The following is a 21811-nucleotide window of genomic DNA, read 5'->3' as shown; positions in this document are numbered from 1 at the left end:
ATTAGACTGTGGAATTGTCATCAGCTGACAGTTCCTAATAACAATTATTTACCAGACTAACACCCAACAAGCTAAGCCATACCAGACTGATGATCTGAAAGTTAGCAAAGGCTACATTTACTCTTTTATTAATTTTTTTCTACATCAAATAAATTGTAACTGTACATTTTAATAAAATGCAATTGATTTAGTTTGTTTGCTGTTGAAGTTGCATTTACTTTAAATATCAACAAAATATGTAATTTGACCAGGGGTGTCCAAATAGCTGCATTTAAAGAAAGCAAGACGTCTGATGGATAAAAGCAATACATTCTCATGTGTGTATGCTGAATTTGATTGGTTAGTTTTACATAACATTTTCTGTGATAAACAGGTTTAAAATGATTTGAAATTTGAAAGCTTTTTAAGAAGGGAGCTTTGTAATGGCCAATTACCTCCAGTTGCATTGGAAATTTGAAAGCTTTTGAGAAAGGGAGCTTTGTAATAGCCAGTTATCTCTAGTTGTAGCAGCAATGAACCTACTAAACACATATGTTTCTTCAGAAAAAGAGTGCCTCACTGCCTGAGCTGTGAAACAGTAACAAAATTCTGAGAGGAGGAGCACATGGTCCATGCCTTTTGGAAACTGAGCTGTGTACAACTTTCTGTAACAGATGCATTGCAGCAGCATTCATCTTTGTTTTCATGTGGTTTTGTATTCAGTGTTCATTCCAGTGATATTTAGGTCTCAAAGCTAACTTTGTGATTCAAGTAAATTATACAAAATAATAAATCAATAGAATGAATGCTGCTCACATTTTTTTCTTTAAAACTTGAAAAATCTACATATCCTTCTTAAAAGTTAAAAATTGGGAGTGCGCTCCCCTTGACTTTCTCATATACTGAGATAAAGGAAAAGGTCATCAGAACCACTTCTAGTTATGCAGTATTTCTCAAATATCATATGCCTTTGTTTCTCATCATATCTAATTGATAATATAAATACACAATCATTTATCTCTATTTATAATCAAACTTTATATTAAAATTATACTTTTGCACTGAGGCCACAAGTGACAGTTTGACTCAGGTGACAGCCAGGACTGTGCAAAGCCACATTACTATTCAACACTAATTATAAGTACAAAAGGTGCTCAAAAACCAAAAATGCATATCTAATGACAAGTAAAATAATAGTAGTAATAATAATAATATCTGTGTTTTCAATGAGAACGTAACTGATCGGAAGCTGAATATGCAATCAGGAAAGCTGGTTTGTTCAACTTAAAGTACGCAAATTTTTTAAATTATCGAAGTGTTTGATTAGTAAAAATTAATCTAGACCCTTTGTGTATGAAGGCATGTGTCAAGTTTCAATTGTGTCACTGCCCCGGTCCTCTTCTTTGGAAAAAACAAATTTGGTCACCCTAGATGAATAAGCCTGCTTTGGTGTGCATGCTAAGACAAGCATTTATACACTGCCTGGCCAAAAAAAAAGTCGCCACCTGGATTTAACTAAGAAAATAGGTACGAGCCTCCTATTGGATAATTACTGCATGGGCGATTATCTTTCAGCTGGCAACAAGTTATTTAACCCCAACTGGTGCAATGAGTTGCTTCTCATTTCTTAAACAACTATGTCGAAAGACACATCTCTTGGTCGTGGAAAAGATGTTAGTCTGTTTGAGAAGGGTCAAATCATTGGCATGCATCAAGCAGAGAAAACATCTGAGGAGATTGCAGAAACTACTAAAATTGGGTTAAGAACTGTCCAACGCATTAGTAAAAACTGGAAGGATAGTGGGGACCCATCGTCTTCGAGGAAGAAATGTGGCCGGAAAAAAATCCTGAATGAATGTGATCGGCGATCACTTAAACGTTTGGTGAAATCAAATCGAAGAAAAACAACAGTAGAACTCAGGTCTATGTTTAATAGTGAAAGTAAGAGCATTTCCATACGCACAATGCGAAGGGAACTCAAGGGGTTGGGACTGAACAGGTGTGTAGCCATAAGAAAATCACTAATCAGTGAGGCAAACCAGAAAAAAAGGCTTCAGTTTGCTAGGGAGCATAAAGATTGGACTCTGGAGCAATGGAAGAAGGTTATGTGGTCTGATGAGTCCAGATTTACCCTGTTCCAGAGTGATGGGCGCATCAGGGTAAGAAGAGAGGCGGTCAGACTCTACCATCATCAATGCACGATCTTGGTGAAAAATTAATGCAACACTGGATGGAACTAAATCTTGTGACATTGCAGAAGCTTATCGAAACAATGCCAACAGCGAATGCGTGCTGTAATCAAAGCTAAAGGCGGTCCAACGAAATATTAAGAGTGTGTGACCTTTTTTTTTTGGTGGTGACTTTTTTTTTGGCCAGGCAGTGTATATGTGCAATTCATGTACACAAATGCAGGATGCTGGGTGGCACAGTGGTAGTGCTGCTGTCTTTCAATAAGGAAATCTAGGTTTGCTTCATGGGATCTCCCTGCGTTGAGTTTGCATGTTCTCCCTGTGTCTGTGTGGGTTTCCTCTGGGTGCTCCAGTTTACTGCTGCAGTCCAAAGGCATGAAGGTTAGGTGGATTGGCGATGTTAAAATTGGCCCTAGTGTGTTGTTGGGGTTTTGTGTGTGTTCTCTGCATTGGTCTATCGCCCTGTTCAGGGTTTGTTCCTGCCTTGTACCCTATGCTGGCTGTTATAGGCTCCAGTGCCCCGTGCAACCCTGTTCAGGACCAAGCGGGTTAGACGACGACATGACATGATGTGCAAGAAGTGAGCTGACTGCAATACAGTAGAATTCGTTGCTAATTTAAACACACAAAAGTACATCAATACACATACAAAGGGAAAGGGGAAAACAACATAGTACTTCAACCAGTAATCACATCTTGCATATGCCCTACAATCTGCTATGCATATGTATCACAATGTCTATAATGTTTCATTAGAAAATTTGGTAAAAAAAAGAAAAGAAATGAGGCACCACCTCATGACATCAATGCATGGCTTTTTTTCTGACTGTATGTGATTTTACAATGTAACATTATTGATTATAACATCTATGATAAATTATAATAGTAAAATAAATATGTATTATTTATTTACCACAAATTTTTTGGACATTAATCAATGCTGTGACTTCACACTTAGCGCCTTAGTAATACAGCTGATTCACCCATGTCCACTCACTACTATTAAATTATATTCCCAAGCTGCAGAAAAATTGAGTGAGGTCCGGTGGGATTTCTGCAGGAATGCAGACCTCTAACTCAGAGCATTAAAACACGCAATGCCTTGGAAAAGAACCCCAAAAAGTCAGTGGTCTTTTAATGTAACATTGTTTTATGTTATGAAAAAAACAATCTTGACAGAAAAAAGAAATGTGTTGTTGGACTAAGTGTTCAGTGCCCATAATTTTTAATGCCAATTGTAGCAATAACAGCTGTTAACATTTTAGATTAGGTATGTATCAGCTTTGCACACACTGGAGTCATTTTAATCCATTATCATGCAGATTTACTCCATTTTGTTCTGGTATGTTGAATAATGTTTGTGCACCACAATTTTCAAATAAGGCCACAGGCTGTCAGTCAGATTGAGATCAGGACCTTGACTGGGCCACTTGCAGGACATTCACCTTTTTGTCTTTGAGTTATCTCCAAGTTTACTTTAGCCATGTGTTTGTAATCATTGTCTTGCTGGAAGATGTATTTTTGCCTAATCAGCTTGAACTAGAACAGCACAAATCATAGTCACATACAGTACATCTTGCTTTTGGGAATATTATGGCTTCCTTGTTAAGTAACAACAGTAATGAACAGTGATGTTTGGAAAGTGTATTTCTTGTTCAAACTAAAACAGGGATATGTATCATATTGTGAGAGTTGTGTATCATTGCATGTTTACTATTAATGTGCAATTTGTTCTAATGTGCTCCTGCATTGACCATCAATTAATCGATTTTACTGCCCTCTTCGTCTAGCAGATGGCCACAGAAATTTGGAGTTTGTTTCTGCTAACCTTTAAACAGAAAATACCTTAAGCAGAAAGTACACCATCGATTTTAGAGCAAACCCGGCCCACTACAATACCCAATCATACTCAGACAATTTGTGACCAGGTTGTGTCCTTAGGTTGAGAGAGAGAACCAATATTCTCTTTTTATTTATTTTTCTTTTCTTCACTTTAGGAATGCATCAGACTTTATTTTATATGTGCCTTTCAGGCATTACACTATCACAGATCACTTTATATAGTGCACAAAAAACAATATCATATTTGCAGACATTTACAAAACTGGTGCCTTTAAGTGAGTATGTTGTAGTTCTGGAAAGTGCCATGGTATTAGAAAAGTAAAAAAAAGCAGTCAACTAGCCTTTAAAACCCAAAAGGTTTATGTTCTAGGCTTAACTAATGTGTAATCAATAAGTCAACCAAAATATTTTGCAATGTGAGGCTGCTGTATTTGCCAGAAACTTGAAGTATAGCACCTTAATAAGCAACATAACTATCTTTTTTAAGGATGTGAACCTGTACAAGATGGGAATAGAATGCACTCCAGTGGAAATTGGAAAAAAGCATGGCAAATATCGTAAAGGTCTGAAGAGAACTGAAAACAGTGCAGAAGCTTTACAGATTCCTTCTCCTGTAGCAGCACTGAATATTTCAAACTTTGAAGAAGCTGAATGGGAAGCAGTTAGTGGTTTGAGTTCACTTAATGAAAATATTAAAAATGCCCATCTAAATGAAACTGGTGAGCTGGGATTCCCTGAGAAATTACAGATTGAAATTAGAAAAATCTGTGAGACTGCTAATGAGATAGGTTCTGCCAACTATGCAACCCTTCCACAAATGTATCCAGAAAACGAAACAGAGAAACCAAAAGTGGTACATTTTGGCATTCAGTCATCTCAGAAAAACCTGTTACCTTGTGGAATGCCTGCTGAAAACAGAACTTTGTTAGTAGAAAATCAAAATGGTGTCCTGGGTGACAAATCAAGTTCTCAAGCTGTTCAAAAGTGGTGTGTTGGAGTAGAAGAAACTGAAAAGCATACTGTTGAATCAAAAAAGAAAGCTGATGCTCCAGTTACATTTTATCATCAAGATGGAAAACTTGAGGAAAATATACACTTTTATCAAGGTTCTCACTGGCAAACACAAAAAATACAGCAAAGTAAGCAATCCAATATCCGACCTAATATACTAAGTGGAACTTCCAAATTATCAAGGCAACTTGATGAGGCTACATTACTGCGACGACGAGAGTATTGGAGAATCAAGAAGCAAGAACAAAGAGCCAAAATATCTGCAAAAATGCGAGAACTGAAGAAGCAAACTGATGGCGGAGCACAGATATGGAGTAATGCCCTGTCAGCCTCATATGGCCAGCATATAAAGGTAAAGAAGAGAATAGTTACTAGAATTTAGAACAAAACTTTTTATTTTAATCTTGAACTTTCCAATTATTTGACAACAACCAAGAAGAGGAAGCGGAGTAATTGCATTTAAAGGTCTGTGGTTTTGATCTGAAATATAACTTCTCTTTTCGTAGCTGTAGTGCATGCACTCTGTTAAATATGAACATTTTGTCTCTCACACAGGGTGCATGATACACTCTTGACCACAACTGGTCTTAATCTTTGTATACATGGAACTTTCTGAAAACACTATAACATAGCTACAAAGAACTGTAACTGTGCAGACGTTTATTGAATACTTCTTCCTTGAACACTATGCATCTTTTTAAACTAATTTTTAATACTTTAATATTTCCTAGAAAACCTAAATAATAACAACCTACTTAGTTATATTGTGCTACACAATAATCACAGATCACTGTTATGTTTTTGTGACTGTGGTCTGTGATTATTGCAGCACGGCTCCTGCAGTGGTGAGCTGTTTTATGGCACCTTCTGTGTTTTTCATCTACTTTTGTTTCTGTAAAAGGCTGTTTCAGGTGCTGTGACTTGTGCTGTGTTACTCTATGCAGCCGCTAGAGATCTTTGCCTTCGTTCAGCTTCAGACTCTTCCGCATCATCTGATCTCTGCCCCTTTACAATTCCCTGCCCAGAACATTAAGGATCTGGTGGCATCAGACATAGCTCTTTGTACTGTCTCACTCTGTGGTGTTTATTGTTTATCTTTCCACTGCGAAACTTTTTCTAAAAACTCATCATCTGCAATCAACAACAGGACTGTTTCAGTGCTGTGCTAGTAAACATCGTGGCATTTCGTTTGCTATCTCTTACCACCCTACACTTGGGAGATACATACAAAGAACCAACATAGAAACATAGCACACGAAATATAGCACATAAAATGCACATGTAAAAACACTGACACTACTGCATGTGGGGTTGCTACTGACCCTATAGGTTTTAAGCAAATAAATGATCATAATAAGCTAATTTTAAACTGTTTTGGAATATTTCTGCAAGTAAATTGTTACGGATGAAATGAATGAGGCATACCTAAGGAACTGCATCCACACTGTATCATATGACCCAATAAGAACTGTAAACATATAATGGTTAAATAGGAAAGAGAGCCAAGACTCTATTCATCCTTGACTAAAAATGTGTTGGATTTTGGGTTAGTTGTTAGTTTGAATGATCCAAACCATAGACCTTAAGGTGCTATTACTATTTCTTCCTGGGGTGGAAAGCCTTCTGTAGTTTTGAAATAAAATATACTTGTGGCTTTTTTCTTGTCCTTTGTGTTTAGTAATATAAGTGCTAAATTTGCAATTCCAGTCATATTGAGTGAATGGAGTGTTCTGGAGTTGTGTGGATGTTATTTCATACATAAATCAAAAAATAATGGGCATATCATTCCTTCATTTGGAAGGCCATGTAAAAACATTCCAATCTACTATTTGAATATCACTGGTGCAAATAACGACGATGTTTGATACTTTTTAATAGCAAAACATATTATTAATTTTATGTTATTTTCCTCAGTTTAATGTTGAATTTACTATATGTGCTGTCATATAGTGGGGGAAATAAGTATTGAATGCATGAGTATTTTAGTAGATATATTTCCAGTGAAGCTATTCACATGAAATTCTCACCAGACATTGATCGTAACTCAAGAAATCTGCAAATATAAAAAATTCACAACATTAACATCCATAAATAAAGGTATGTAATAAAGTGGAATGACACAGAGAAAAAGTATTGAACACACTAAAAAAGCAGTACACCAAGGCAAGGAATCAGCTGAACTCTGTAAGTACTTAGAAAGTAATTCCATCTCCTATCTGTGCAAATTGATATCAGTTGGGTTAGTACATATTAATGGGCTATAAAAAGGTGTTTTGCTACCAAGGTGTCACACAAGAAACATCTCATGATGGGTAAAAGCAAAGGGCTCTCCCAAGACTTTTGCAACCTGATTGTTGCAATCCATATCAATGGAACTGGTTATAGACACATTTCCAAAGTTCTGAATCTTCCAGTAAGCACCATTGGGGCCATTATCCACAACTGGAAGGAACATCACTCCACCATCAATCGGCCACTCACAGGTGCTCCTTGCAAAATTTCTGAGCAGGGAGTCCGAAGGATAGTCAGAAGAATAGCCCAAGAACCAAGGGCTATTTGGAAGGAGGTCCAGAAAGACTTGGAGGAAGCAGGTACAACAATAAGCAATGGACTCCAGTGGCATGGCCTCCATGCATGCTCAACCCGCAAGACACCAATACTGAAGAAAAAGCATTTTGAAGCTCATTTAAACTTTGTTTATATTTAGATACACCAATACTGAAGAAAAAGCATTTTGAAGCTCATTTAAACTTTGTTTATATTTAGATTTATATATATATATATATATATATATATATATATATATATATATATATATATACACACACACACATACAGTGCATCTGGAAAGTATTCACAGCGCATCACTTTTTCCACATTTTGTTATGTTACAGCCTTACTCCAAAATGGATTAATTTCATTTTTTTCCTCAGAACTCAACACAACACCCCATAATGACAACGTGAAAAAAGTTTACTTGAGATTTTTGCAAATTTATTAAAAATAAAAAAATTGAGAAAGCACATGTACATAAGTACATAAGAACTTTTTCAGTGAGGCTAGATGAATTTAGATCCTCCTCTGCTTCACTATCATGTGGGGTTCCACAAGGCTCCATACTTGGTCCTCTGCTATTTTCTTTGTATCTCCTGCCTCTTGGCTCTATTCTTAGAAAGCATAAAATTGCTTTCCATTGTTATGCAGACGATACTCAGGTTTATGTACCCCTCAAACGCAAGGATGCTTACTCCATACGAACTTTGGTTATGTGCCTAGAAGAGGTGAAAGCTTGGATGGCAGTAAACTTCTTACATTTTAATGAAAATAAGACAGAGGTTATAGTTTTTGGTCCTGGGGGCACCAGTGGGTCTATTTCTACTTCTGCTCCTGTGGATTTGGGTCCCCTTGCACAATATGGTACACCTGTCATTACAAATCTGGGTTTTAGGATAGATGAGGATTTTAGACTGGACGGTCAGATCAGCACGGTGGTGAAATCTTGTTTTTTTTCAGCTGAGACGTTTGGCGAAGATAAAAAACATTCTTTCCAAAGGTCAATTTACAACAGTAATCCACGCTTTCATTACAACCCGGTTGGACTATTGTAATTCGTTGTATGTTGGTGTTAGCCAGTCCACCCTGTCTCGGCTCCAGCTGGTGCAAAATGCTGCTGCACGCCTTTTAACTGGCACGCGAAAAAATGAGCACATTACACCTGTGTTATCCTCACTGCACTGGCTGCCTGTTCAGTTTAGAGTTCATTTTAAGATTCTTTTATTTGTTTTTAAGTCCTTAAATGGGCTTGCTCCACCCTACCTCGCTGAGCTGCTGCATATGCACTCTCCTTCCCGCTCACTCAGATCAGCTGGTCAGCTGCTTCTGGATGTGCCTAGGACTCGGCGAAAGCTCAGGGGGGATAGGGCTTTTTCTGTTGTGGCTCCAAGGCTCTGGAATTCACTGCCGATCCACATTAGACAGGCCTCCTCACTGCCCATTTTTAAGTCTGCTCTTAAGACTTACCTCTTTGGTTTGGCGTTTGATCCTGTGTGAGCAGTTGATTTTACTCTGTTTTAACTCTGTTTAGTTGTGTTTACTATGTTTTAGTTAGTTTCATTTATTGTATTTTATTTTACTTATTTATTATTTTGTTTTTGTTTAAAATTTATTTTAGCCTATGTTCAGCACTTTGGTCAATGGCTGTTGTATGTAAAGTGCTTTATAAATAAAGTTGACTTGACTTGACTAAGTATTCACAGCCTTTGCCATGAAGCTCAAAATTGAGCTCAGGTGCATCCTGTTTCCCCTGATCATCCTCGAGACGTTTCTGCAGCTTAATTGGAGTCCACCTGTGGTAAATTCAGTTGATTGGACATGATTTGGAAAGGCACACACCTGTCTATATAAGGTCCCACAGTTGACAGTTCATGTTGGAGCACAAACCAAGCATGAAGTCAAAGGAATTGTCTGTAGACCTCCGAGACAGGATTGTCTCGAGGCACAAATCTGGGGAAGGCTACAGAAAAATTTCTGCTGCTTTGAAGGTCCCAATGAGCACAGTGGCCTCCATCATCCGTAAGTGGAAGAAGTTTGAAACCACCAGGACTCTTCCTAGAGCTGGCCGGCCATCTAAACTGAGCGATCGGGAGAGAAGGGCCTTAGTCAGGGAGGTGACCAAGGACCCGATGGTCACTCTGTCAGAGCTCCAGAGGTCCTCTGTGAAGAGAGGAGAACCTTATAGAAGGACAACCATCTCTGCAGCAATCCACCAATCAGGCCTGTATGGTAGAGTGGCCAGACGGAAGCCACTCCTTAGTAAAAGGACATGGCAGCCCGCCTGAAGTTTGCCAAAAGGCACCTGAAGAAAATTCTCTGGTACGATGAGACAAAGATTGAATTCTTTGGTGTGAATGCCAGGCGTCACGTTTGGAGGAAACCAGGCACCGCTCATCACCAGGCCAATACTATCCCTACAGTGAAGCATGGTGGTGTCCGCATCATGCTGTGGGGATGTTTTTCAGTGGCAGGAACTGGGAGACTAGTCAGGATAAAGGGAAAGATGACTGCAGCAATGATAGGTGTGCCAAGCTTGTGGCATCATATTCAAAAAGACTTGAGGCTGTAATTGCTGCCAAAGGTGCATTGACAAAGTATTGAGCAAAGGCTGTGAATACTTATGTACATGTGATTTCTCAGTTTTTTTTATTTTTAATAAACTTGCAAAAACCTCAAGTAAACTTTTTTCACGTTGTCATTATGGGGTGTTGTGTGTAGAATTCTGAGGGAAAGAAATGAATTTAATCCATTTTGGAATAAGGCTGTAACATAACAAAATGTGAAAAAAGTGATGCACTGTGAATAGTTTCCGGATTTACTGTATATTTAGAGAATGTAGTCTTGTCAGACAAGACTACAGTTGAGTTTTTGGCTGTTGTACTACACAACATTTTTGGAGGAGAAATGTCACTGCATGTCACTCGAAAAACACAAGCAGTGAAGTTTGGAGGTAGAAGGATCATGATGTGGGACTGTTTCTCATCTCATAGTGCTAGCAGACTTCATGTAATTGAAGGAACGATGTTTGGGGCCATGTACCAAGAGATTCTTGAAATTAATGTGCTGTCATTAGGATGATGAGACATGCTGGACCTTCCAGGAGGACAACGATCCAAAACAAAGGAAACTCTCAGTTGGTTTCAGAGAAGGAAAATCAAGTTGTTAGAACGGCCCAGTCAGTCACCTGACTTTAATCCAATTGAGCGTTTGTGGAAGGAACTAAAGATCAGGGTTTTCAAGAGGGTTCCCTTGAATCTTCAAGATTTAAAGACAATCACTTTAGAAGAATGGGTCAAAATCCCACCTGAGCACCGCAGGTGATTGGTTTCTTCATATAGGAAGTGTATTGAAGCTGTCATTATGAATAAAGGCTTCTCCACTAAGTATTAAATTAGTGTGTTCAGTACTTTGTCCATGTCATTATACTTTAAAGGTCATAATAAAGGTATGTTTAATAATGTTGTGAAATCTTTATATTTGTGCATTTCTTTAGTTAATACAGATGTCTGGTGAGAATTTCTTATGAATAACCTCTTTGGTAATCTACTTACTTGATATTTGTTGACACCTTGAATATTTGTTTTCCCTCAGTAATTTTACATAGTTCAGTACTGGTTGTTCCATTCTTTGACGTTCATGTGTATACAGTCAGTATATTTTTGATTAAATTAGAATTGTAGGTTTGAAGATACTATATATATATATAAAAAAACATAATACAATTCCATGTAATTTTAATTTATTTTTCCATCATCAAACCAACTTACGTTCAGAGTTAGAGCCGTTTTAGCTCAAAAAAATACTTTTGTTGTGTTCAGAAAAACTAAGAAAAATATGTATTTTGTTGTAGTCTTAGGATGATAGTATTAGGTTTTAAGATAAAACCGTTCATGTAATAAGTACCTAGTCTCTCTCTAAAATCTTCAGTTATTTTAATCTAAGATTACATGTAGTGAACACCGTCCTCTTTTACGATAGAACTGTACCAGCATCACACATTTCACAGCAGTTCATTGTGGCTAGCACCCAGGCTGAAATTGTCTGCACCCATAACAAATGTCAAATTGGTGAAACATCATAAAATAATACCAACAAGTTCTTGACAATAGCAGAGTCTGAAACATTCCAAATTCCTTTTAAAAATAAAAAAAAAATATGCATTTATTTGCTACTTATCATGTTGTTATATTTTCTCTGGTTGTTTTGCTAAACATTGCAATAATTGCTTATGAAAATAAATGACTTAATTACATTATCTTTGTTTGAATTAAGGGAGAAGATCAATGGCAAATACATAAACCTAAACACAGCAGCATCACACACAGGTATGGAATATATAGTGGTAACTGTCAATTTTTTTTTTTTGTCGTTTTTATTTACTTATTATATAGTATAGAGGCCATCTTTGTAGATACTAGTATCAAGTTCTGAAATGTAACAGCTTGAGTTTGAAGTCATTGATATCATAAGAATTTACTTGCCTTCAAGAACAAGCAGACAGTTCTTATTTGGTATTTACATCATCTTATCAAAATGAAGTTGCTGTTTAAAATATCTTAGTTATCTAGCTCTGTGTATTTAAATGATTGCTTTGGAAATTTGGTGCCTATATTTCTAATAAAACTCTCTTACTTTACTAACATGCCTAAATTGAACATCATAATACACAAAACATGTAAAATTGAATATCTGTATAACAGGTGTGATTAGATCTGGCTTGTCACTGAAAGTAGCTAACAGAAATCATATAAAGTAAATAGATTTTTAAAATAAATTATCTGCTGTTGCAAACACAAGCACAGTTCATCAGAAGAAGTCACAAGGGAGAACAAAAGTTCTGAAAACTACCTTACAGAAAAAAAAAGTGGAGTATATTAAAGGTTCCCATAATCCGCTGCTAGCACTATGATTATGAAGGTCTAAGCAGCTCAGTTTCACCCTATGGCATGAGCTGCTTATATAAAGATGGAGAAGGTGAAGAGCAACAATTAAAGCAATGTTGATAGGATTCAGAAGTGGCCTGCCTTCCAGTATAATTCAGTTACTTTCAAATAAGAAGGATGAACTGTCAGCTCTTATAGCAAATTATGGCATTTTCAGGTACAGTGGCATTTTGTGTATTGTGAAGAGTTTTTTTTAAAGGAGCAGATTGTAATGCAGAATCTGGAAGATCTTTTGATAAGATAACTGTCCAACAAAGTCTCTTGAAGTCTCTGATGAGTTTTTCAATACAATGGGTCAGTAGACAGGTTGTCTGTGTCAGTCCGAGAGATGCAAACAATCCTCATATCTGGCCATAAAACTCTTGACTCTATTTAAGCCATGTTGTAAACTGTTTACATGATCTCTGATGTCAAGAGGAAAGCTATCTTTTTTTTATAGTTCCTTCTTGTAGAGATCTATGGGGTCTTCCTGTAGTTTGTAATAATGCATATCAATGGACAATTGTCTTTGTGCCTCCTGTATATATAGTCTGATGTGTTCATGATAACTAAGGCACCACCTTTGTCTGCTGGTAATGATCTCTGGATTTTCCCTTAGTAAATGCATGGCCCTCCACTCATCAACAGTAATGTTTTCTATCTGATTTTGCTGCCTGTTTAAGATCCCTGTTTTCACTCTGTGTCTGAAGCAGTCTATATAAATGTCCAGGGTGGAGTTTCTGCCAGCTTCTGGTGTCCAAGTGGATTTATTAGTGGGGTTATTGTAACTGCTTTTTGTTGGTTCCTGTGTGTCATTGTTTTCTTTCTTGTGGAAAAATTCTTTCAAGTCTGAGTTTTCTGAAGAATTCTTTCATATCACTGTCTGATGTTGTCAATGGGCTTTGCAGGTCAATATGAGAGTCCCTTTGTAAGTACTGAAATCTCTGCTGCATTTGGTGTGTATGAGGAGAGATTAACAATACAGGTCTGTTGCTGTTTGTTTTTTGCTATGAAGTGTCCAGCTTTCTCTCACAGTCTATGCAGGTTTTTCTTTTTGTTGACAATAAGTAGTTTCTGGAGTCTTTTGCAATATACTGTAGATGTAGCTCCTTTACCATCTCCTGCCTGTCATTTCAAAGGAGCAGGATGAGGTCTTGGATCTCTCCTTGCATGTTCTTCTTAATGTTGTAGAAAATTTTGATTAAGTGGTTTCTTATCCTTGCAGATGTCCCAGAACAAAGTTGCTCTGCAAACCGAGTATAAGTGTGTATAGTTGGATTCCTTATCATGATGCCTTTCAAGTTAAGATTTTCCTTTTTGCATTTCATTAAGAAGATGTCGCTGTCCATGTGTTCCAGTTAATTCCACCAGGTCTTAAATTCCATGTAGTAGTGGTATATTTTGGTGTGTTGTATGTCTGTAGTACTAGGGTGTTGTACCGGGATAGCCATTATGAATGTAGTGAGAAGTCTAGCAAAATGACACCTTTTATTGGTATTGGTTAGAACATCGCATAAAGGGATCATTTTCCTGCAGATCATCTAATGTGGGCTAATTCTCTGTATGAAATGTCCTCACACTACACTCTATGTGGGAGAAACTGGACAAACTCCGCCAAAGAATGAATTTACACAGGTTCCACATCAACCATGGCAACACAGATGTTCCTGTAGCAGCTCACTTCAACAGCCATGGACAAAGTTGAGAGGGACTTTAAAGATACAGTGCTTATGGGCAATTTCAGAACACAGCGAAAGAGAAAAGAATGGGAAGTTAAACTTGTGCTAAAATTTAACACATTATGACATGGTTTAAATAGAGACAAGAGTTTTGTGGCCAGATATGAGGATTGTTTGCATCTCTCGGACTGACACAGACAACCTGTCTACTGACCCATTGTATTGAAAAACTCATCAGAAACTTAAAAAGACTATGTTGGACAGTTATCTTATCAAGCGATCTTGACTATACATTGTTTTCCACTCTTGTTAAATGAATCTTAGCTTGGACAGGTCTATTAATCTTTTACAGTTAAGATGTCTCAGTTAAAGGTTTTCAAATGCTGTCTCTGTCCTGGTGTCTATATAAACACAGGGAACTCCAGTTTCTGTATTACATCTTACCTGAAGAAGGGGCCTGAGTTGCCTCGAAAGCTTGCATATTGTAATCTTTTTAGTTAGCCAATACAATATGTCATTTTGCTAGACTTCTTACTACATTCATAATGGTTAACACAGTACAACACCCTAGTGCTACTCCAGACATTGAAATTCTGGCTGTAGGAATTTGTCCACATTGTCTGCTTAGAGAGAGGTAAGTTATTGCAAATGGAGATTTGAAATTATTCAGCCTATTACCAGCACTGTAATGATGAATCATTCCAACCTTGCAGTTAAAATACGTGACTTCAACCTTGTGATTTTGAAGGAATGCTGAAAAACTTCAGTTCGTGGACACAACAAGATGAACTTGCTTTATTCAAAGGTTAACAGTGCCTTTAAATGTAAACTTGTGCTACCATTGGACAAATCTGACTATAATCTGATCTATCTTCCACCTAAATACAAATCTGTTATTAGATGGCAACCAGCTGCCACTAGGATAGTGAGGGAGGCTGAAATGGATAGGCTAGAAAGTCATGAGTTAGTTACATGGAGATTAAATCGAAGGGGTCGGTCAGTCACTGCATCACAGACTGTACTAACTTTTTGTTTGACGCTATTGTACCCTCAAAACCTGTGCTGCAGCGTTCCAAACAACGAGCCCGGGATTACTAAGAATCTGAAAAGTCTCCTGAATGATAAACTGGAAATGAAAATTTCATAAGAAGGCAGGCAACTGTTCACCTAATGACTACAGACCAGTGAATCATGTAGGGGACTATACGAGTCCCATTGTGACCACTTGGACCCACTGCAGTTTGCATATCAGACAAAGATGGAATTTCTATCAGATAATTTCCATCTGGACAAAGCTAGCAGCACCGTGAGGATTATGTTTTTTGATTTCTCCAGTTCTCCATTTCTTTGACGTGGATGTGAGCAGCAGCGGAGTACTAAAAGGAACAGTCCTGTCATCTTTACTGTTCCTCCTGTACACTTTGGACTATAAATAAAACACCAGCTCGTGTCACCTGCAGAAATTCTCAAATGATTCTGTACTTTTGGGCGTACTTATAAAGGGGTATGTGACAGAGTATAGGGCTCATGTGAAAAGCTTTGTTTCTCCGTCCAAAAAATTTGTCTTCAGCTAAACAACTGCAAAACCAAGGAACTAGTTATGGAGCTTTTGCCACACTAAAGTACCTGTACTCACAGCAACTATTTGGTAGGTGGAATTAGAATTGGTGCATTTCTGACATACTAGACTAGAGAAATAACACAGACCCTCCAGAAGAAAGAGCAGAGCAGACCCTTTTTTTTTCTTAGGAGACTCTGTTCCTTTAATGTGGGTACTGACATTTTACATGTTGCAAAACTCTGTGAAGGCCAGTGTGATTTTCTACACTGTGTTGAGTTGGGAAGGTAACATCACTTCAAGAGAGGATCACTGAATCCATAAGATGATTAAAAAGACACTCAGTTATGGGATGCGCTCTCAACACACTGGAAGTAGTATTAGTAGTAGTAGAAGAGAGAATGAAAACAAAACTGATAGTATGAACAATGCTGCACATCCTTGTCATGACACACCGTTATTGATTACTCAAAAATTTATCAAACTCTTTTGCACTTATAGCTTGTTTATAATACCTCACTGTGACTGCTGTTTTATAATAAGCCAAGTAAAAAGTTCCTCTCCAGGGGCCTCATGCATAACGCAGTACGTAAAATTCATACTAAAACATGGCGTATGGACAAAAGCGGAAATGTGCGTACACATAAAAAAATCCAGACGCTTAAATCTTTGCGCACGCCAACTTCCACGTTCTTCCACTACATAAATCCTGGTCAGCGTGAAAACAAACACACGTACATGCACCTTCTGCCACTCCCCCAACTCCTTCCAGAATTACGCCTCTTTCAATGTGCAAATCAATATAAATAGCCCTTAAGCTCAGCGTTCTGTGAAAAGACAATGACAAAAGCATGGGGGAAAATAGAAGAATTTCAGCAAATACCAAGTGGAGGAAAGGAAAGTCATACTATTTGTTGGTTTAAACAGTGGTATAAACAACAAAAGGAAGTTGATCGAGTGACATAGAGTGGCGGAGAAACTCGAAAGTTCAAGTTCACAGTGCCCGAAATAAAAAAAAAAGTTGTCAGATATCAAAGTCGCTGTGAAAAGGCAACTCGCAGCCCACCGTCTCTAGAGTCATATGGAGGCTTATTAGGGTACAGAAAAAAAAAAATAGGCACACAGTGGGGGGAAAAAAGCATGGAACTTTAATCTTGAAATTTCCACTTTTAATCATGTAGTTTATTTTGTCATTAAAGTAGAACATCATAAACTTCATCTTAACATCTTTAATTTACTAGTTACTCAAATACCATCGTAACTAAAGAAGCACCTTAAATGCTTTGTATTGTATGTGTTCTTCTATGTGCTCTATGTGTGTGAATCACTACATGCTTCTTAAACAGGCTTTCTCTTCCTCCAACAGGATACAGAATCCATTACATTCGTGATATTACAGCTCTCGAATAATTTAAATACTGAGATGTATACTTGATATCAATTTCATGATAATAGGAATTAAAGCATGTTATTAAACTTGGGAACACGGTGGCACAGTGACAGTGACGAGCTGGCACTCAGTCCAGAGATTATTCCTGCCTCCTGCAAGTTGCTTGCTGCAGCGTGCGTGACCTTCAATGAAATAATTTATTGCAGCAGTACTGTTTCTTTCAAACATACTAACCTGTCCTTCCTTTTCTTTCTCCAAGTACCCAATGCATACGCACAATTTATTCATGAGGCCCCAGGTGTTTTTCAGCTTACACTTGACTCTTTTCTTAATTTATAGTATTAGTCATAATGCTGCATAAGTAATACTGTTGTCATCGATTTTATGACTTGAAAAGTGTATAAATAGACGGGTGAATAAAAAGTAACCACTTTAATAATTTCATTGAACTCCGTATAAGAACATGTAATTTGCAGAGCTCTATTATAAGTAAGCTAAACAAAAAATTAAATATTTCTTAAATGCTTTTATCTTGTTTTGTAGGAAAGTCTTGAAAACATTAATACAGATACCATATGTGAGAAGAATGTTTAGCAGGCAAATCATTTAGAAATAGTTACCTTTAAAAATGAGAAATGTACTCATACAAGGGTCACACTCTTGTTCTCCATTGGCTTATTTTTTTGCGTTTTTGTTTTTTCTTTAAACAGTATGTAATCAACTATAGAGGGTGCTCTAGAGCCATGCTCAAATGCACAATAAACTTCGATCAGGCCACAGTATATTAAGGATGTTTTATTGTATTTAAAACTGTTAAGGAAGGAAACAACAAAAGTCACACAAGTACAAAAAAAAAACTATTGCATTGCTTGTTTTCACATACAAAGCAGTCCATGGTTTATTTGATGGGGTGACTGGTCTACTGCACTCCTTGAAACTGCATAAAATATTCCTCTCTTTTGCCTCCTAAAACTCTTTCTCCAATCCTGTTATCTCTATTTCACCCACTGATCCAAGTCTCAGATTATCAGCAGGGTTATTCCTACATGTGCTGAGTAAGACCTTGCTAATTCTACCTACTTTGTTGCTCCTGGAATAAACAATTCCCAGGTACTCTCTGAATTCATACGTGTTACTGATTTCTGGCAATTCTTCACACACTCTTCAGGAAGAATGGAGTTCATTTTTCTTGCTTTTTCTCAGGGCCTTATAAAAAGACAGTCTTTGCTGAATGATGACCCCTGTTGTATAGTCTTTTGATCTTTGTCTAGCTACCCTCAGCAATATTGTTAATATATCGGCTGTTAATGCACCATATGTAGAAGAGCTATTTATGAGCAGTGCCTAGTTTTTCTTGTTAAAGTATTTACTCAACATTATTAGGCTAATGAATCTTCTTCCCAAAAGAAGTTTGTATCCATAAATTAAACAAGGCCTTGTTTCCAGGAAAAAAAAGTCAGTTTATTATTTGATCATTAAAATACTTGCATTACGTATCTGCTTGGAAAATCGGTGTAAAGAAAACAGTATTCGTTGAACTGTTGTCTGAATTGAACCCTTAGAAAACAAACCTTGCACTGCACAATTTACAAAATGTGGACAGCGAGGTTAATGCTTTAAGTGATTTTTATGGTGATAACGAAATTTTAGTTTGATCAGCTGTGCTCCATGCATAACCTCCTCTCAACACACTAACACTCCTCTCTTCCACTACATAAAAATTTCACACTTTGCTAAAAGAAAACCTGCCTGACTTTCCTAACCTTAATTTATTATTTGTTGTTAAGAGTGTACTTTTTAGCAACATTGAATACATGTGTAATGTTTGGAGATACTACCCTTACTCTAACCTCTAAGTGCACCCATATGAGGCAGCACTGGGAATAGAAATTAGAATTTCAGACAGTGAATGAAAATCAGCTTTAATAAAGTTCACTTTTTATCAGTTTGTGCAGAATATAGACTTATAGAACTTGATTAGTACATTGACTCAGATGTTCCAAAATGTGCCCAGGTCAAAATACTAATTCTGTGCACTGCTAGATAGAACACACACTTAGGGCTCGTTTATACTTCACACTTAGAATGCGTTCGCGCACGCATCATGGCTGCCACGTGTTCCCAGCATTCATTTGACGCGTCCTCTGAGCAGGTCCTCAGAAATTAACGTGATGCGTGTGCGAGTTCCAGTACCAGCAAAAAGTCGGGAGTGCAGTGTGATAACAGTTGAATGTGTAAACAGAGTCTCTGTATACTGTCTACATGTGACAAAGCTGCTTTGAGGAGAATGGTTCGATGTGGTGAAGCAAAATGCTGACATACAGATGCATTCGTGGTGCTTTTATATTCAAGCGTCGCATATTCTTGATCATAATGACACGATACATTTTAAAAGTCTCATATACCATCTTTTGTTCTGTGTTTTTTTTCTGGAGCTTCCTCCTGACCTGACAGGAGCGGCATACATCAGTAGATCACCACACAGAACACATTAAATGTATTCTCTCTGCACATTTAGAATCCTTAGATTTATACTTGATATCACTTTCATGATGAAATGCATTAAAGTATGTATGTTACATTTTACAGATAAATCGTTAATTTCGTTTAAATAATGAATACTGTTAATAATTACACACGTGGGGGTTACACGGTGGCGGAGCAGTAGCACTGTTGTCTCGCATGAAGTCACGTTGCTGGTATTCCCTGCCTGGAGTTTACATGTTTTCCTGCTGGGTTTCCAGTGTACCTGTTTTCCTGCTGGGTTTCCAGTGTGCTCCGGTTTCCCTACAAAGATATGCAGATTTGGTGGCAGTAAAATGACTCTAGTGTGTATATGAGTGCTTGTATTCACCTTGCGATGAGCCAATGCCCCGTCTAGGGATTGTTTCTGCCTCGTGCCCAATGCTAGCTGGAATAGGCACATCCCTGGATTGATGGATTTAATCATTAAACATCATTTTCAGAGATATTGCGGTAAGGTGTCAACGGAATTTAATGGATCTTCCAGGCAATTCACAACACAGTGAAGCCGAACCTGTTCTCACCATGATAATATCTTGCACTGCTACCTGGTGGATTCCTCCAGATTTACGTAAAGAACACACGCAAGTATAAACCGTAAAACGCTTGCTTAGCAGGAGCATTTGCTGGAGCATGCGTCGCGTCACGTGAAGTATGAACCTGGCCTTACAGTATTGGTGATGTTCCTGATTAATTCAGCTTGCAGAACCTCTGGTAACCCTAGAGATTTTGTACCTTAGTATCTGTAGCTGGTTACTACACATTGAATCTTACTCCTCAGATTCTCTTTTTGATCTCTGAAAAGGTGGGAGAGCAGGGATATCAGGTTTCAGTTTAAATGCATTATATCTTTAACACACACTCAAAGAAGAATGAGCCTAAACCTGGAAGGGTTATTCTATTGTGTTGATTTTGTAAGTGTCTAAAGATTAGATTCTGTGTACTAAAATATGTGAATTACAGGTTCCTAGTGTTTGTGGTTGACAGTGTATGTACAGTGCATCTGGAAAGTATTCGCAGCGCATCACTTTTTCCACATTTTGTTATGTTACAGCCTTATTCCAAAATGGATTAAATTCATTTTTTTCCTCAGAATTCTACACACAACACCCCATAAAGACAACGTGAAAAAAGTTTACTTGAGGTTTTTGCAAGTTTATTAAAAATAAAAAAAACTGAGAAATCCCATGTACATAAGTATTCAAAGCCTTTGCTCAATACTTTGTCGATGCACCTTTGGCAGCAATTACAGCCTCAAATCTTTTTGAATAGGATGCCATAAGCTTGGCACACCTATCCTTGGCTAGTTTCGCGCATTCCTCTTTGCAGCACCTCTCAAGCTCCATCAGGTTGGATGGGAAGCGTCGGTGCACAGCCATTTTAAGATCTCTCCAGAGATGTTCAATCGGATTCAAGTCTGGGCTCTGGCTGGGCCACTCAGGGACATCCACAGAGTTGTCCTGAAGCCACTCCTTTGATATCTTGGCTGTGTGCTTAGGGTCGTTGTCCTGCTGAAAGATGAACTGTCACCCCAGTCTGAGGTCAAGAGCGCTCTGGAGCAGGTTTTCGTCCAGGATGTCTCTGTACATTGCTGCAGTCATCTTTCCCTTTATCTTGACTAGTCTCCCAGTCCCTGCCGCTGAAAAACATCCCCACAGCATGATGCTGCCACCACCATACTTCACTGTAGGGATGGTATTGGCCTGGTGATGAGCGGTGCCTGGTTTCCTCCAAACGTGACGCCTGGCATTCACACCAAAGAGTTCAATCTTTGTCTCATCAGACCAGAGAATTTTCTTTCTCATGGTCTGAGAGTCCTTCAGGTGCCTTTTGGCAAACTCCAGGTGGGCTGCCATGTGCCCTTTACTAAGGAGTGGCTTTTGTCTGGCCACTCTACCATACAGGCCTGATTGGTGGATTGCTGCAGAGATGGTTGTCCTTTTGGAAGGTTCTCTTCTCTCCACAGAGGACCTCTGGAGCTCTGACAGAGTGACCATCGGGTTCTCGGTCACCTCCCCGACTAAGGCCCTTCTCCCCCAATCAGCTCAGTTTATATGGTCGGCCAGCTCTAGGAAGAGTCCTGGTGGTTTCGAACTTTTTCCTCTTACGAATGATGGAGGCCACTGTGCTCATTGGGACCTTCAAAGCAGCAGAAATTTTTCTGT

At 38.0% G+C, this 21811-nt stretch overlaps 1 protein-coding gene across 3 annotated transcripts in view; it reads left to right on the top strand.

The window, feature by feature from the left end:
* si:dkey-28a3.2 (uncharacterized) overlaps positions 1 to 21811 on the top strand; it is a 116371-nt gene that overhangs the window by 67439 nt on the left and 27121 nt on the right. For 2 of the 3 annotated variants that reach the window (XM_028804026.2, XM_028804019.2), the window contains 2 exons: positions 4498 to 5373; positions 11847 to 11899. In XM_028804026.2, coding sequence (XP_028659859.2) covers positions 4498 to 5373; positions 11847 to 11899 — 929 coding nt within the window. The remainder of the gene's footprint in view (positions 1 to 4497; positions 5374 to 11846; positions 11900 to 21811) is intronic. The other variant, XM_028804035.2, reaches the window with a different exon arrangement.

The sequence above is a fragment of the Erpetoichthys calabaricus genome, chromosome 1 (genome assembly GCF_900747795.2).
Source record: "Erpetoichthys calabaricus chromosome 1, fErpCal1.3, whole genome shotgun sequence".
NCBI classification, from domain to species: Eukaryota; Metazoa; Chordata; class Cladistia; order Polypteriformes; family Polypteridae; genus Erpetoichthys; species Erpetoichthys calabaricus.
Note: the sequence above shows the minus strand (reverse complement) of the source record. Positions and strands in the feature narration are given on the sequence as shown.